This window comes from Solanum stenotomum, chromosome 1, assembly GCF_019186545.1.
Source record: "Solanum stenotomum isolate F172 chromosome 1, ASM1918654v1, whole genome shotgun sequence".
NCBI classification, from domain to species: domain Eukaryota; kingdom Viridiplantae; phylum Streptophyta; class Magnoliopsida; order Solanales; family Solanaceae; genus Solanum; species Solanum stenotomum.
The window spans coordinates 22,510,747-22,526,521 of record NC_064282.1 but is presented as its reverse complement, the minus strand read 5'-3'; the positions used below and the strand labels follow the sequence as shown (position 1 = coordinate 22,526,521).

At 32.7% G+C, this 15,775-nt stretch overlaps 2 protein-coding genes across 2 annotated transcripts; one reads left to right on the top strand and one right to left on the bottom strand.

The window, feature by feature from the left end:
* Positions 1-5,038: 5,038 nt before the first annotated feature.
* On the bottom strand, positions 5,039-8,086 carry LOC125846544 (subtilisin-like protease SBT3). The gene has a single exon (XM_049526010.1). It carries the CDS (start codon positions 7,535-7,537, stop codon positions 5,198-5,200), a length of 2,340 nt encoding a protein of 779 aa, XP_049381967.1. The 5' UTR covers positions 7,538-8,086; the 3' UTR covers positions 5,039-5,197.
* An 843-nt stretch (positions 8,087-8,929) lies between these two features.
* Positions 8,930-11,429, top strand: LOC125846525 (subtilisin-like protease SBT3). The gene has a single exon (XM_049525988.1). It carries the CDS (start codon positions 8,971-8,973, stop codon positions 11,317-11,319), a length of 2,349 nt encoding a protein of 782 aa, XP_049381945.1. The 5' UTR covers positions 8,930-8,970; the 3' UTR covers positions 11,320-11,429.
* The last annotated feature ends 4,346 nt before the right edge of the window (positions 11,430-15,775 follow it).

Sequence of the window (15,775 nt, the reverse complement as noted above, 5' to 3'; positions counted from 1 at the left end):
AAAAAAAAAAAAAAAAAGACTCAAATAAAAAACCAACTAATTTAAGTTTTGTTAAAATTCTTATTACTTGTCTCTAATTCAAATATTTCAATTAATGTCCTATTCTTCTTAAAAAATAAAAATCGCTCTTTGTTTAACTACTTTCTCAAAGTTAATCTAATAGTGTAAATTATTATTATAACTACTTACTTAGTCAATTTCTAAAAAAGTCAATTAATTAAAAATGATTTTTATGCCTTAATTTTTTTTTAATTGGTTTAAATTATTATTTCAAAAATGAATAAAATAAATTCTAATTAATCTTGTTTTATTAATATTCTAATCACTTGTATTTCGAGTCAATTGTTCCATTTTGAATCCTTTTCTCTAAAAAATAAAAATAAAATGTGTCACTTATCTAATTATTTTCTCAAAGTTAACTAAATATTGTAAATTATCATATTTTCTTTTATGTTGAACCATTTTCCTAAAAATAGTCAAAAATATATTTTAGTCAAGTCGCAGGTCAACCGTATGTTAGCGGGCACTTCGAATGCTTAAACCCTTCTCGAAGTGTAAATTGAACCTCGAACCTTCTTTGGTATTTTCAAATGATTTTTTCTGTTTAAATCTTTGAAAATTTTAAGTTTTCTTAATTTCTTTAAAAAATTAAGTGGCGACTCTTTTCTAAGTATTTTTCTCGAATTGTTTTATACTTAGAACATTTCAAAAAGTGATTTTCTAAAGATAGGAAAATTACGACACAACACTGGGGATCTTGAAGATCCTTTACAATTTACTTTAAACCAAATAAATTTACGTATTTACCTTCAGTGTTAGTATTTGGGTTTTCATCTTGGATTGGTCATTACGAACTCAATCCATTTTAACACGTTCTAAGTTTGATCCAACCCGCTAATCTAACACCCGTCATCACAAATAATTTGATATTCATGTTCATTTACACAATTTATCAAACATGTTCAAGGCTTAAGCATTCGCTAAAGAGCCTCGCTAAGTAAGAGTGTTATAGTAACCAAGAACTTACCAATCCGATCGAGAATCATCTGCACATAGATTCTGATCATCATGGAACATTCAGAATTAGTAGTAGAACAGCAACAACATGAAGTGAAGTGAAGTTTGTTACTCGTGTCTCTATCTGCCTACGAAAATTCATCGATATTCTGGAAATTCATTCACAACTGATATGGATTTAATTATGCTCTAAGAATCACTGACTCTGCCGTTAGAGTTCCGGGGAATGAACCACTGGCTTTCATGTATTATGTATGGTATTATTTTGGGCACAAGGTAAACTCCACATCCTAATTACTAAGATTCTTCATACTTTTAAATATTACTTTATGTATCATATTTCGTGCATATATAGGATACATGACTCTGAATTCGCGAGATACATGTATCTATCTAATTTTAAAATCAAGATACATATTTTATTTATTTAAATTAATTGATTGTAACGAATTTCCTTCATTAGATGAGTCATGGAGGATTTTCAAAATACATAGAACCATTAATTCTGAAAATTAAAATTAATTAAATCCTTTAATATAAGGTGAAAATCAAGGATTATATCTATTTTTAATTAATTTCATTTCATTATATTATTAATAAAAAAAGACAAAAACATGTGTATTCATTTGATTACTCTTAAAATAATAAATTCATTAATTTGATGTATCTATTATCAAATATATAATGTATCCAATCAACTAAACACTTAGATACATGAATATCATACAAGTATCTAGTATTAATTTGATGTATCTATTTATATGATCTAATATTAATTTCATTATCTATTTATATGATCTAATATTATTTCATGTATCATTTATATGTATAATTTGATGTATCAATTCGATACGTTATATCCAAAAGCATGTATCACAGATAATTACGAAAATAGTTAGATACATAGTAATAACACAACAAATATATATATGATAATATTAAGATACATGATAGAATACCATATACATATCACAAGACTCGAATACATGACAAAACAAATTGTGTCAAATACATGTCAATTTATTCATTAGATACATACACACTTAATAAGATACACTGATAAAAATGAGATACATATAATTGTATCTCAATAATGTATCAGATACAACAATAATGTGTCAAATACATACGTAAATCTCCGCTTATTGAAACTTTCTGATTACGTTTGTAGCTAGTTAGGGCATCTCACAGTGGCGGTGTTTGCTTCACCTTTTGATTCATCAGTGTTGCTCACTGTGCCTAGATCCGATTGGAGAAGTGACACAAAGTTTCTTGGTTGATCTATAGTATGCAACCAATACTATCGCCAATGTCGAATTTGATAAATTTACTGCGCTTGAAATCTCTGCTCATAACGATACTCATTGTCTCTACGTCCGAGAGGTGTCTCCCTTTACGAAAAAAAATGGTAGATTCGTGGGGAATTGGTTTGAGAGAGAAAATCAAAGGCTAAGAATTTGATGTGTGTGTTGACAAGCTGTAGACCATCTATTTTAATGGGGTATTTCTTCTCAATAAATTTTGACTCTTCAACGGAAGAGGAAGAGGAAACGTTAGAGTTTGAGTTTTACCCAAACTCATACTCTCTGAGAGAACGATATTTGTTTTTAATTAAAACACTAATTTTAGAGTTTAAATGTATAGATAATTAATCAATCCTAGTTTTAAGGGATATGGATATTGATTGTATCTTCAATAATATATGGTATAAAATAGTTAAAATGGTAATATATGTAATTACTTAAAGTAGAGGTAAAATTAGTATATATATGGTAGTGATGTATGTCTAATAAAGTAATTTGCCCATTATTTAGTACTATATTTGATAATAGGAATTTTGGACCTATATAACTAATATATCCACCCTACATTGTATTAGATGATGTATAAATACATAGAATTTAATATCATGAATTAATTTATGTAAAGATAAAAATATCCCTCAAACTATTTTAATTATTTATTTTTTTAATCTTATGTTTTATATTTATATTAGTAAATTTATTTAAATAATTTTGCTTAAAAATTTTACTATTTAGAGAAAATTGTTTGTTGCTAAATAAATCCAATACAAATCAATAAAACATTTGAAATGTGTGTTGCTTAACATTTACTAATTGAAAAGGCAAACATATCACAGATGACATATTTGATTTTAATTGAATGTATTATTTGTTAATATATATGTAGCTTTCTAATTATTATATTTTGAACAATTTATAAACTTGGATACATATTAAAACTACAACATGCAATTTTTATGTGTAAATGTAGATGGTTTATTCGATTTTACTATTGTTTATCGTCTTTTCGATTTTTAAAATTAGATGGTCTATCTTTTTAAATTAAAAATTGATGTTTTGTAAGTGATTAATTTATTAAGATGACAATTATTTACCTTCAAATAATCCAAGTGAGAAAATAACAAATATGACAATAAAATTGTTCTTTTCCTAGCTAGTTAGAAGGTTATAAAAAATAATATTGTCCAACAATTATCTATCTTGATCCGATTACATGAAATAGAAAATCCATTATTATAATCGGAAAGAAATTTTTTATAGAGTTTTAATTCAAACACAAGATGAGGTGGAAAGCAATGAACCAAACACTTGATAAAAAAAATAAATCATGCATTACTAATCCCTATGTTATTAATTTTTGTACCGAACGACCCCTAATGTATTCTTACCTTGTGAGCTAGTTAGCTTTTGTGTTGAGTTAGTGTACTATTCAAACAGAAGAAACTAAGCATGAAAATATAGAGTCTGGAACCTATTTAAGCCATTAAAAGATAAAAATGACACAAATAAGCCATAGTTTTAGAGTATAATTAAAATAGACTTAGTGTAATTTTTTCTTCCATTATATCAAAAAATAGAAACGGAGACGTTAGACTTACGTCTGTCATTTATATTTTTTGATATAATACAAGAAAAAACTACACTCAGCCTAATTTAAGTATACTCTAAAACGGTGGCTATTTGTGTCACTTTTATCTTTTAATGGCTCAAATAGATTCCGAACTCAAAAATATATAATGTGAACAAGTAATTAACCATAATTTAAAAGTATATCAGGGATATGATGAAATAGTTGAGATTCCTCCCAACTTAATAAAAAAATTCAAGTTCAAACTTTAAAATAGAAAATGTGTTCTGCTTGACGTTTGATAACGAATTGAAAATGTCTTATACTTGACAAACAATAGATTTCGAATATTGTCCTGCCTCTCAGAAAGCCTCAACTCTACTCGGGGCGTATGTAGAGGGGGTGCCGTGGGTTCACGTGATTTCGTGAACCCATGCTCCCCTCTCTAGATCATATATAGTAATGTTATATTTTTTAAAAAAATATTTAAATATAGATGTGTGAATCCACATTCAAAATTTCATATAGTAATACAATGACGATTGTGTGCATCTCTCGTGAGGATAAAAATTTTAATATTTTATCTATCTTGTCTTTTTGAGTAACACCTCTGGTTATCGATTACACTTTTGACGTTTCAACTAATTTTTCTTTTGTTTTTTTTTTCTTTAATCTTTCAAAATTTTCAAGTGTGTCACATTGAAAATTCCTAAAATTTTAGCACTGTAAAATTTTTATATAATTAAATCAAATGTGTGTATTAAAATTTAAAACTAGTAGTATTATATATTTTGAACCTATAATTTTTAAAATTTAATGGTTCTTATTAAAACCTAAAAATTAAATTGATCAAATTTATAAAATGCATTTTTTTCGTAATCATGCACCCATCTTGTCAAAATCTTGGATAATCCTCTGACTCTGCCAGCTCAAAATTGTCATCGACCCATCAACATCTTCAATTATAGTGCCCATCCCCAAAATATCATTTGAAAAGTCTCTGGATTTTTCTGCTTGGATTTCCAACCACAAACGTTTATGTTTTAACTTTTTCAAGTTTCAACAATTGAAAAATATCTCCAATATGTTATTTTATATCTCATGCTCCATTCTATGGTGTCTATCTTCTTAAGCGAATTATCTATATGTAGTACATCGCAAGGAAAGCTTATTGAACTCTTTATTTTTTTTATATAGAACAATGAGTTCTTAGCGATAAAAAGGCTTAAAGTTGCTTGTAACGCATACATAGTTTATCGAATAACACAAACTTGTTCATTCAGCATACATAATGTCAGGATCATAAATCCTAATCTTCTGCCCCCCACAAATCAACTGTGGTAGTTAACACTATTGGACTTCTTACTGAATGGTTTCCATTCTTTTCAACCCAAGTGATAGACCCATCTTGATCTGAGTTGAAGTCGCCTCTATAGCGAATTGTCAAAGTATAGCTTTGTTTCTCATTTTTGTTCATGAATACCAATGTTTGTGGTGACACTGAAATTGTAGAGTTCCTAGGATTCTCTATTTTTACTCTATAAGTTGCTCCACCTTTACCAACATTTGTAAGGGTCCTCTTGAATTTCTGCTCCAACCATGGGTAGTTACCCTCCTGACTGTATGAAGAAAAGGCAATGAATGATGGATAATTGAGATCAGCTGATGGATTTGAGCAGTTATCGTAATTGGCTGATGATCTTGCAAATGTTTTGAATTGCCCTTCTGTGAAATTCAAAGAGCATATAAGATTTATGTAATCTTGTGGAGTAGCATCATATACTAGGCCGGGATCAAGTGCCCTGTTTGGATCAACATGCCCTGATCCGATGCCTAGAGGCGAGGCAACCATGTTATCGTCCTCTGTAATAGGCTTTTGTGCACTATTCAAATGGTTTGCGGTAGTCATCATGGCAGAGCGAATAGCTGAAGGACTCCAATCAGGATGTGCACCTTTTAGCATTGCTGCAATTCCAGCTGCATGAGGTGCAGCCATGGATGTGCCTGATTTAAGCTCGTAATCAGTGGTTAATTGTAGGTTCTCAATAGAAACCGAAGGGATATTAGGTGGAACTGCTGCAAGAATAAGTGCCCCTGGAGCCATAATATCTGGCTTTGCAATTCCTGCGTAGCTTCTGGAGGGCCCTCGTGATGAGTATCCAAGAAGAAATGGGCTTGGCCTTTCTCCATCCAAATATGTTTCTTGGAATGTTATGGTGGCAGTGGGAGCAACACTGTTTTTAACGTAATTGATGACTTGTTTCCCTTCCTTTTTGTCAATCACTACTCCCGGGTGGGTAAAAGAAGCATCCCTGAACACTGCTGGATCCTCAGAAATAAAGATACCTGCTTTAAATCTTGCTCCAGTGACATGAAAAATTTGACCATCAAAACCAAAACCGTCTTCAAGTTTATTATAGTCACAAATGATGATGGTGTTTTGGGGATCAGGAACTTGTGATAACAAGTCAGCTGACCCGCAATCAGATAGAGTCTTATTGTAAATCACCGGAGAATCCCTGACAAAGGCTCTTGCAGGAAACAAGCTCCACCCCCTAATTTTTAATCCATTGCCCAAAGTCAATGTTCCTGCAAACGTCCGGTCGGTGAAGCCTGCTGCCACGCACAAGATCCATGGAGATCCATTGCCTAAAGTTCCCCAACTATGACCTCGATTTCCAGCTGAAGCTGAAACCAGCACTCCCTTCATCATAGCTCCAAAAGAAGCAATAGATATAGCATCTTCATATAAGGGAATGAAACGGTTACTAAAAGAAATGGATATCATATCAACACCGTCTGCAACAGCTTGGTCCATAGCAGCAATTAGATCCGATGTTAAGCTTCCTTCATGAAAGCTAAACTTGTATACAGCTATCCTAGCTTGCGGAGCAACCCCTCTTGCTGTTCCTTGTGCATATCCAAAATGGGAAACACCTTTCGCAAAGTTCCCAGCAGCAATGGAAGCACAATGTGTGCCATGACCATCAGTATCCCTAGCAGAATTCATGGAAATGTTCAGAGTGGGATCATCAGCCAAAAGTCCCTTGTTGAAGTAATTAGCCCCAATGAGTTTTCTGTTGCACATGGAAGTGTTAAACTGGGTGCCTGGATTACAAATTCCTTTCCATCTTTTAGGGATTTCAGGAATACCATCATCTCGAAAACTTGCAGATTCGGGCCAGATGCCACCATCAAGAACACCAATGATCACATCTTGGCCTAAACCAGAAGCTGGCCATAGACCAGATGAAGGATTGAGCTTGAGGTAATCAGATGTGTAAGTAGTGTCAGGTTCCACAGTTCTATCTTTGTATGCTGAAATGAAACCCGGTGACTTCTTCAAAGCTTTCAGTTCATCTTTGGACAAAACAGCACTGAAGCCATGAAACACATGGTCATAAGAGTAAACAAGTTTTGGAGCAGAGTGGAATCTGTCTACTGATGAAGGAACAGAAGTTTTGATAGAATCAATAGTGGAAGAATGCCAATGATGGTGATCAGTAAAGACATTAGGCATTAAAGATTTGTCCAAATGGACAATATAAGTGGATCTTTGTGCGATAGCTAAAAAGAGATGAGCAGAAAGTGCCCATGAAAACAAGACTAGATATGGAGAATATGGAAACCAAATGTTTCTTGATCCCATTTTCACTCACTACACATTACTCAAATATTCATTGACTTTATAGGACACATAAAAAGATTAGGTCCTTGTAACAATTAATACTGTTAGGTGGAGAAGATTGGAATGAGCTTGAGTGACACTAATGTAGTAAAGACAGCATATTTGTGTAAAAGTGAACTCTTACCAATCAAGTTTTATGAATGACTCAAAATTACCGGCGCAATTGTGCTGTGGAGGTGAGAATCAATCCAGGGAGATGAGGGCACAGTGACATTTTTCATGGTCCCGAGTTTGATGAATGGCTCAAAATCAATCATGTAGAAGGAGACAGTGGGCCTGGGGGGGAGCTTAAAGTTGTGTTTGGATAACTAGGAGTGAGATGACTAGATATCTCTTGTTCAAATCTTGAGAATGGACAATTAATCTCTTGACGGATGGCGCTTTATCTCCCAAATCTAGACTAATTGTGTCCATTTGGATAGTGATGGAATGTCTAAGCAATCTAGCTAGAATTTAAAAGTGAAATTTTAGAAAGAAAATCAGATAATAATATCATTCTTTTTGAAAAGTCTTTGAAATTTTGGGAAGTTAACTTCATTTGTTAGTACTGTAATGACCATCCCAATATACATGTTGAAAAGTCTTAGAATTTAAGGACTTCACCAGTCCAGCTGCAGAGTAGGGACTGCTACAAGTGGGCAGTTAATTAGATACTGATGGCTCCCATCCTTCCCAACCCAAGTAGATATATTCAGTTGTTTGTCAACCATGGAATTGTCTTGTGAGTATATAGCATTATGATGTAATAAGATATTTTGGTAAATACTAGTGGTGGACATAAATATCGAAAATCAAACCAAACCAAAATAAATCAATTTTTCGGTTTGATTTTTGTTCTATTTTTTCTGAAACTTTGACATTCGGATCGCTGTGTAATTATAGGGCCCCAATTCTTCAGTTACTTCAAAGAAGTGTTTAAGGAAACTCCATTCACAATTTCATATTCCTTTTTGAGAGAGCTGAATCCATTTTTTCTCCAGTTGATAATATTCAACTATTGATGTGGATGAGAGAGATGGATAATATTCAACTATTGGACGGTAAGTCAATCCCGTAGTTCGACAACAAAGAACAGACCATCTCTGAGGGAAAAAAAAACCTCTAGACATGATATTTCAACTAGCAACAACAATGTAATGTGATCTACATTACTTCGAACCACAAATTATCTTTACATGCCATACTAAATGCCATCAAATCACTTATGGCATGGGAACCGCTTGATTAGTAGCCGCCTAGGGACCACGCTATGACATTTTATATTATCACATTTGAACTACCAATCTCTGACATGAAATAAATGGTGCTTATCTTCAAATTTGAAATATCTACAACTACATTGATCTATAAATTCTTATAGAAGTATTGTATACAATCATCACTCAAAATTCAAAATGGAGTGGCCTAATAACTACTCCTGTCTTGTTTTCTTCATTCTGTTTGCTCCTCTTCTCTGTTTAGCAAAGAGAAGCACATACATTGTCCATTTGGACAAGTCTTTAATGCCTAAGATATTCGCTACTCACCATCACTGGCATTCTTCTACAATTGAATCCATTAAGATTATAACTCCTGCTTCACTTAATAGCCACCATCCTGCTCCAAAGCTTCTATATTCTTATGACAATGTATTTCATGGCTTCAGCGCTGTTTTGTCCCAAAATGAACTAGAAGCTTTGAAAAAGTCTCCAGGATTTGTTTCGGCTCATAAAGACGTACCCATTGAACTCCACACTACACATACCCCTGAGTTCCTTAAGCTCAATCCTTCCTCTGGTCTTTGGCCAGCTTCTAATTTTGGCCAAGATGTCATTATTGGTCTCGTTGACACGGGGATATGGCCTGAATCGCCTAGCTTTAGGGATGATGGTATGCCTGAAATCCCGAAAAGATGGAAGGGAATTTGTCGAGCAGGCACTGATTTCAACTCTTCATTGTGCAATAGAAAAATTATTGGGGTTAATTACTTTTACAAGGGAGCTGTAGCTGAGAATACTCATGTGAATCTTACCACATTTTCTGCCCGGGATTCTTGGGGTCATGGTACACATATAGCCTCAATTGCTGCAGGAAATTATGTCCAAGGAGTTTCCTACTTCGGATATGGAAAGGGAACTGCAAAAGGTGTTGCTCCCCGTGCTAGGTTGGCTATTTACAAAGTATCATGGCGTGAACTTGGATCGATAACCAGTTCAGATATGATTGCTGGTATGGATCAGGCAGTTGCTGATGGAGTTGACATCATATCCATGTCTAGTGGATCAGCTCATGTTCCGCTATATAGAGACGATATAGCAATTGGGGCTTTTGGTGCTATGATGAAGGGCATTCTCGTGACTGGTTCAGCAGGTAATCGCGGTCCAGATTTTGGAACTCTAGTGAATGGAGCCCCGTGGATAATGACTGTTGGATCAGCTTCCACAGACCGAACCTTTGCAGGGACTCTGACTCTAGGCAATGGGCAAAAGATTAGGGGTTGGAGTTTGTTTCCCTTGAGAGCAATTATCAAGGATACAACCCTGGCGTATAACAAGACCGCCTCTTCTTGCAATTCAACTGAATTGTTATCCGATGCCTACTCACCCTTCATTCAAGTCATTGTTTGTGATGGTCCGGAGGATTTCTCCTCTGATCTTGCAATTGGATTTTCCTTTCAAATGAACAGCGTAACGGATACTAGATTTCTGGCAGCTATCTACATTTCTTCTGATCCAAGAGCACTCACCTCCAAATCATTTCACAGCCCTGGGGTTGTGATTGGCAGAAAGGAAGGTAAGCAAGTGAAAGATTACATCAGGAAAACCAAGCACCCTACTGTGACAATACATTTTCAAGAGACGTATGAAGATGTCATCACACCTACACCCAAACTCGCCTATTCATCCGGTAGAGGTCCTGCTCGAAGCTATGTTGGAATATCAAAACCGGATATAATAGCACCAGGGGTGTCAGTTGTAGGCGCCTGGCCACCGGAGGTAGATGCCATTCGTGTGGGTACTAGCATGTTTTTGGGAAGTGACTACAACATCGAATCAGGCTCATCCATGGCTAGTCCTCATGTATCTGGAATTGCTGCAATGCTAAAATCCGTACATCCTGATTGGAGTCCATCAGCTATTAAATCAGCAATAATGACCACTGCTAACCCTTTGGATAACACTCAAAAGCGAATCACTGTGGCTACTACCAACGAACCAACCACACCATACGGCATTGGACCAGGGCTCATTGATCCCAACAGAGCACTTGATCCCGGACTAATATACGATGCAACTCCACAAGACTATGTCAATCTTCTATGCTCCATGAATTTCACAGAAGACGAATTCAAAACCATCGCTAGATCAGCAACCAATCACCACAACTGCTCAAATGCATCAGATGATCTCAATTACCCATCATTCACTGCTCTATACGAGTTTGACCGTGATGGTAACAACTATCCGTTGTTAGTGAAGAAATTTACAAGGACGGTTACGAATGTTGGTTCAGGTGCAGCTATATATAAAGCATTAGTGGAAGTGCCAAAGAATACCAGCATTTCAGTATCACCACAAGTTCTAACATTTGGGAAAAAATATGAGAAGAAGAGCTACACTTTGACTATTCGCTATAGAGGTGAAGGTCATGAGAGCTATGTTTTTAATTATGGTTCAATCACTTGGGTTGAACAGAATGGAAAACACACTGTAAGAAGCCCTATTAGTGTCTCTCCCATTATACTTCCCTGGGGAGAGTTTTGAAAATCTTCTACCAATTCAAAGCCAATAAAAACTATTACGTGTATTCAGAGTTAATATCTCAAAAGATCACTCAACTTACTGAATTTATCTAGCAAAGTCATTAAACTTTATTTTGTTTCACTAAAATCACTCAACTTATGTTTTTGTATCAATAAAATCACTCAACTAAATTTATCATAGAATTATTTTTATTGATTTACATGCAATTAGACTCAACTTCATTCCCAATTCTATCCATTGACCCAATTAAAAAAACCCAACACTTCTTCATCTTCCTGCAATCTCCCTGTACATTTTGAGTCTAGTTTAAGCTATTACTGAAGAAGTCCCAATTCCAGAATTTTTTGCATAATTAAGCTGGCAATACAGACGAACCATTTCGAAGTGACACAGACAATAACGACAACATGTTGCATAACCCGTTACCAAAACAAATTGGTAGTTATCTATACTAATGAATCAAGAACCATTAATTTATATTTCAAGATTTTGAATTTTACTACTGAAAAGTTTACAATCTTTCATAAAATCAGAAGCTGAATAAAATGAGTGTGAATTTATTTGTAACAAAAGAGGGGAAATTTGTGTTGAAGTGAAAAAAAAAATCGTGTAAATAATATGGAAGAGGAAAAACGGGACACAAATTAGAATTTGGTTTTAGTTATTGCTGAAGAAGTGTGTGGTTTTTAATTGGGTTAATGGGTAGAATTATGAATGAATTTGAGTCTAATTGCATGTGGATAAAAAAATATATTATATATTTATAAATGAACTAGTTTTACGGCACGTGCGTTGCACGTGTGTATTGTATTTATAGTATACGACGTTGTAAAGTAGAATTAATATTACAAAATTAAAGCTTTTTAGTAAATAATTATAATTGAAAGAACATAGGACAAGTGATTTTTAATGATTAATACAGATTGTGATAGAGTTACTTGTATTTTCATAACAAAATGAAAAGATAGTGTTGAAACATTTCTAAATAGATTGAAAGTTTAAATATGTGGAGAAAGTGGCATTTCTTTAGTAATAGTATTTTTTACTTCACTCAATTTTTTAAATAAATCTAACCAACGAAATAGAAAAAAAATGTCAATACAAAAAGTGCCTTTCCTCTTGAGTTTATGAACATAGATGATGAACACCATTTAAGGACATTTTTTCTCTTAAATATTCATATTTGAAATTTAGTATGTGGATGACACTAATAAGAATTAGAATAAATATTTTAATTTTTGTCTATATCTTTTACAAATTTTTATGTATCTAGCAAGGAGTGTATCTTGTGACATAACATTTTCTGAAATTAAAATGAACCAAAAATAACCGAAAATTCATACTTAAAAAGTTTCATACTCAATATAAATAGAAAAAAGAAAAAATATACCGAACAATACAACCAATGAAGAAGGAAGACAAAAATATATGTTCATGCTATATTCACTCTAATATTCCATTTGATTGAAATCTGCTGCAACCAACACTTTACTTTCTCTGTTCATTCTTACTTACATATCTACAAAAAATTAATTATTATCATGACTATATTATCATGTTATAAGTAATAGTGAAAATCTATTTTTGAAATAGTCAATTTAAAATCAAAAATAATAATTCAATGGACTACGTTGATGCCTGTTGTTTTAGGAAAATTAGGAAGAAACTCCTTCGTATGAGGGTAAAAGAATAAAAAATAAAAAAAAACAAAGAAGAAATATCTTACTCAAATCATGTGCCTTTTTTCATATTTGTTTAATATTATTGTCTCTCCCACAACTATTTATCACTGTTAACTCATGAAAATCGAGTGTGAATTGATGAATGATCTGTTACAATTTGTTCACCAAATCTTTCTTATGTGGTACCTCAAATTTCGTTGAATTTCAAACTTAATCAACTGTTGCAAATATCACCTGGGATTTTTTTAAGAAGAAGAGTAGAAAACTTTTAAAAACCATAGTTTTAAAGTAAGAGGAAACTCCTCTATTTATAGTTAACAAATAGTAGTAACAATAGGTGCTAATTGTGTCTTATCATAAAAGTCACAACCTTTTGAAAAAGTTATTGCTCAACGGAAAAGTCACAACCCTTTGTAAAAGTCTCAATTCAATGGAAAAAGGCACAACCCTTGAGAAAAGTCACAACCCTTTGAAAAAATCACAACCTTCAGAAAAGTTACAACCCTTTGAAAAGTCACAACTCATTGAAAAAGTCACAACCCTTTATGTGAAAAGGTATCTAATTTTAATATAATACAATTAACTAAGTTAATAAATAATATAAATTGAGTTTTTTTAATTGGGGTATAATAGTAATTCAACATTCAAGTTTGGAAGTTCATGCATTTAAGGTAGTACTAGTTCTGGAAACGTGCGTTGCACGTTTATCTTCTATTACGATCTAAAATTTATGTAAGTCTAATCTCATGTAGATATAAATATTTATCAAATTATATTTTTATAAATACGATAAAGCTTGTATTGATTAATATGTTTATGTATACGGAGTCGCATTTGTTAGGGAGCGTTTTACCCCCCAATGTGGGACTTCCCGGCGCGAATCCAAATTTAGTCAGGCTCTAATGTGGGACTTCCCGGAGCGAATCCAAATTTAGTCAAGCTCCAATGTGGGTACCGGACACCGGGTGGGAAACCAAAAAAAATATATGTTTCTATATAAAGCTTACTTTTGCATCCAAAAATAAATGAAAAGAAGGATTTCAAATATAATCTTCTAGACTAAAATATCTAAATATATATATGTTTCTCTATACAAATACAAGGGTGACATCTAATTCTTTTCATTTAACTTTTAGTTATTTATTTGGAAAATAAAATATGTTGAATTATGTAAAACTAATTAAGACAATATAGCATCTGATGATATGTAACATATCAAGGAACTCTTGCTCTAAATTTAAGAAGTGCACGTAAACTTCACTAACGTGGATGCCTTTTTTGTACACTTTGAGACGGTACATAGTTGAATGCAATAAAAAATTAGGTAATCAACATAATACTTAGATGACCATCATTATTATCTACAATAATTTTCTTCCAAAGATTGTAGCTAGCTATGTATGATATGAAACAGGGAAAAACTAAGCTCTTATAAAATAAAGGGAATAAATTTAATGAAAGAAAGATAAATGTAGCACTTTTTCGATGATCAACTTAAATAACATAATTAAGTGAAATGACAAAGAAAGGAAGAAGGGAGTTTTCATCTCACTTACCCAAAATATGTAAATTAGTGAAAACGCGCGGAATTCCGTCAATAATTGCCTAAAAATTAAATATTAAAAGAGAAGATTTCAAAACATGAAAATGTATTAATTAGTTACTTACTATTCTTGTTAGAAGGCCAACTTTGTGAAAAGATGATTATCAACCTCCGCAAAGATTTTCAACATCCATTTCCATCATATTGTAAGCTCCGTATGAAGTTTTAGAATGTACATGTATATTTTTCTCCTGTAAAAAATAAAAGAATATAATAAAAGTGATTAATGATCAACTAATGTATTTAGAGTGAAATGAAAAGTTTGTTTAACAATCATGCATTTTTGCTATATAACCATTGGGTGACCTCTTTGCTACACAAATATAATATTGACTCTTATAGTAAATTACCCCAACTCTTCATTCTCCTTATTCATAATTATTTTTGCTATAACTGAACATTTCTCTCATAATTAAATACCGTGCAACTCTTCATTCACCTTCTTTAATATAATTATTATAGCAATAAGNTTGTACACTTTGAGACGGTACTTAGTTGAATGCAATAACAAATTAGGTAATCAACATAATACTTAGATGACCATCATTATTATCTACAATAATTTTCTTCCAATGATTGTAGCTAGCTATGTATGATATGAAACAGGGAAAACTAAGCTCTTATAAAATAAAGGGAATAAATTTAATGAAAGAAAGATAAATGTAGCACTTTTTCGATGATCAACTTAAATAACATAATTAAGTGAAATGACAAAGAAAGGAAGAAGGGAGTTTTCATCTCACTTACCCAAAATATGTAAATTAGTGAAAACGCGTGGAATTCCGTCAATAATTGCCTAAAAATTAAATATTAAAAGAGAAGTTTTCAAAACATGAAAATGTATTAATTAGTTACTTACTATTCTTGTTAGAAGGCCAACTTTGTGAAAAGATGATTATCAACCTCCGCAAAGATTTTCAACATCCATTTCCATCATATTGTAAGCTCCGTATGAAGTTTTAGAATGTACATGTATATTTTTCTCCTGTAAAAAATAAAAGAATATAATAAAAGTAATTAGTGATCAACTAATGTATTTAGAGTGAAATGAAAAGTTTGTTTAACAATCATGCATTTTTGCTATATAACCATCGGGTGACCTCTTTGCTACACAAATATAATATTGACTCTTATAGTAAATTACCCCAACTCTTCATTCTCCTTATTCATA

What these genes read in the sequence shown, in the direction of transcription:
- LOC125846544 (XM_049526010.1), bottom strand. Translation starts at nt 7,537, where the DNA reads ATGGGATCAAGAAACATTTGGTTTCCATATTCTCCATATCTAGTCTTG.
- LOC125846525 (XM_049525988.1), top strand. Translation starts at nt 8,971, where the DNA reads ATGGAGTGGCCTAATAACTACTCCTGTCTTGTTTTCTTCATTCTGTTT.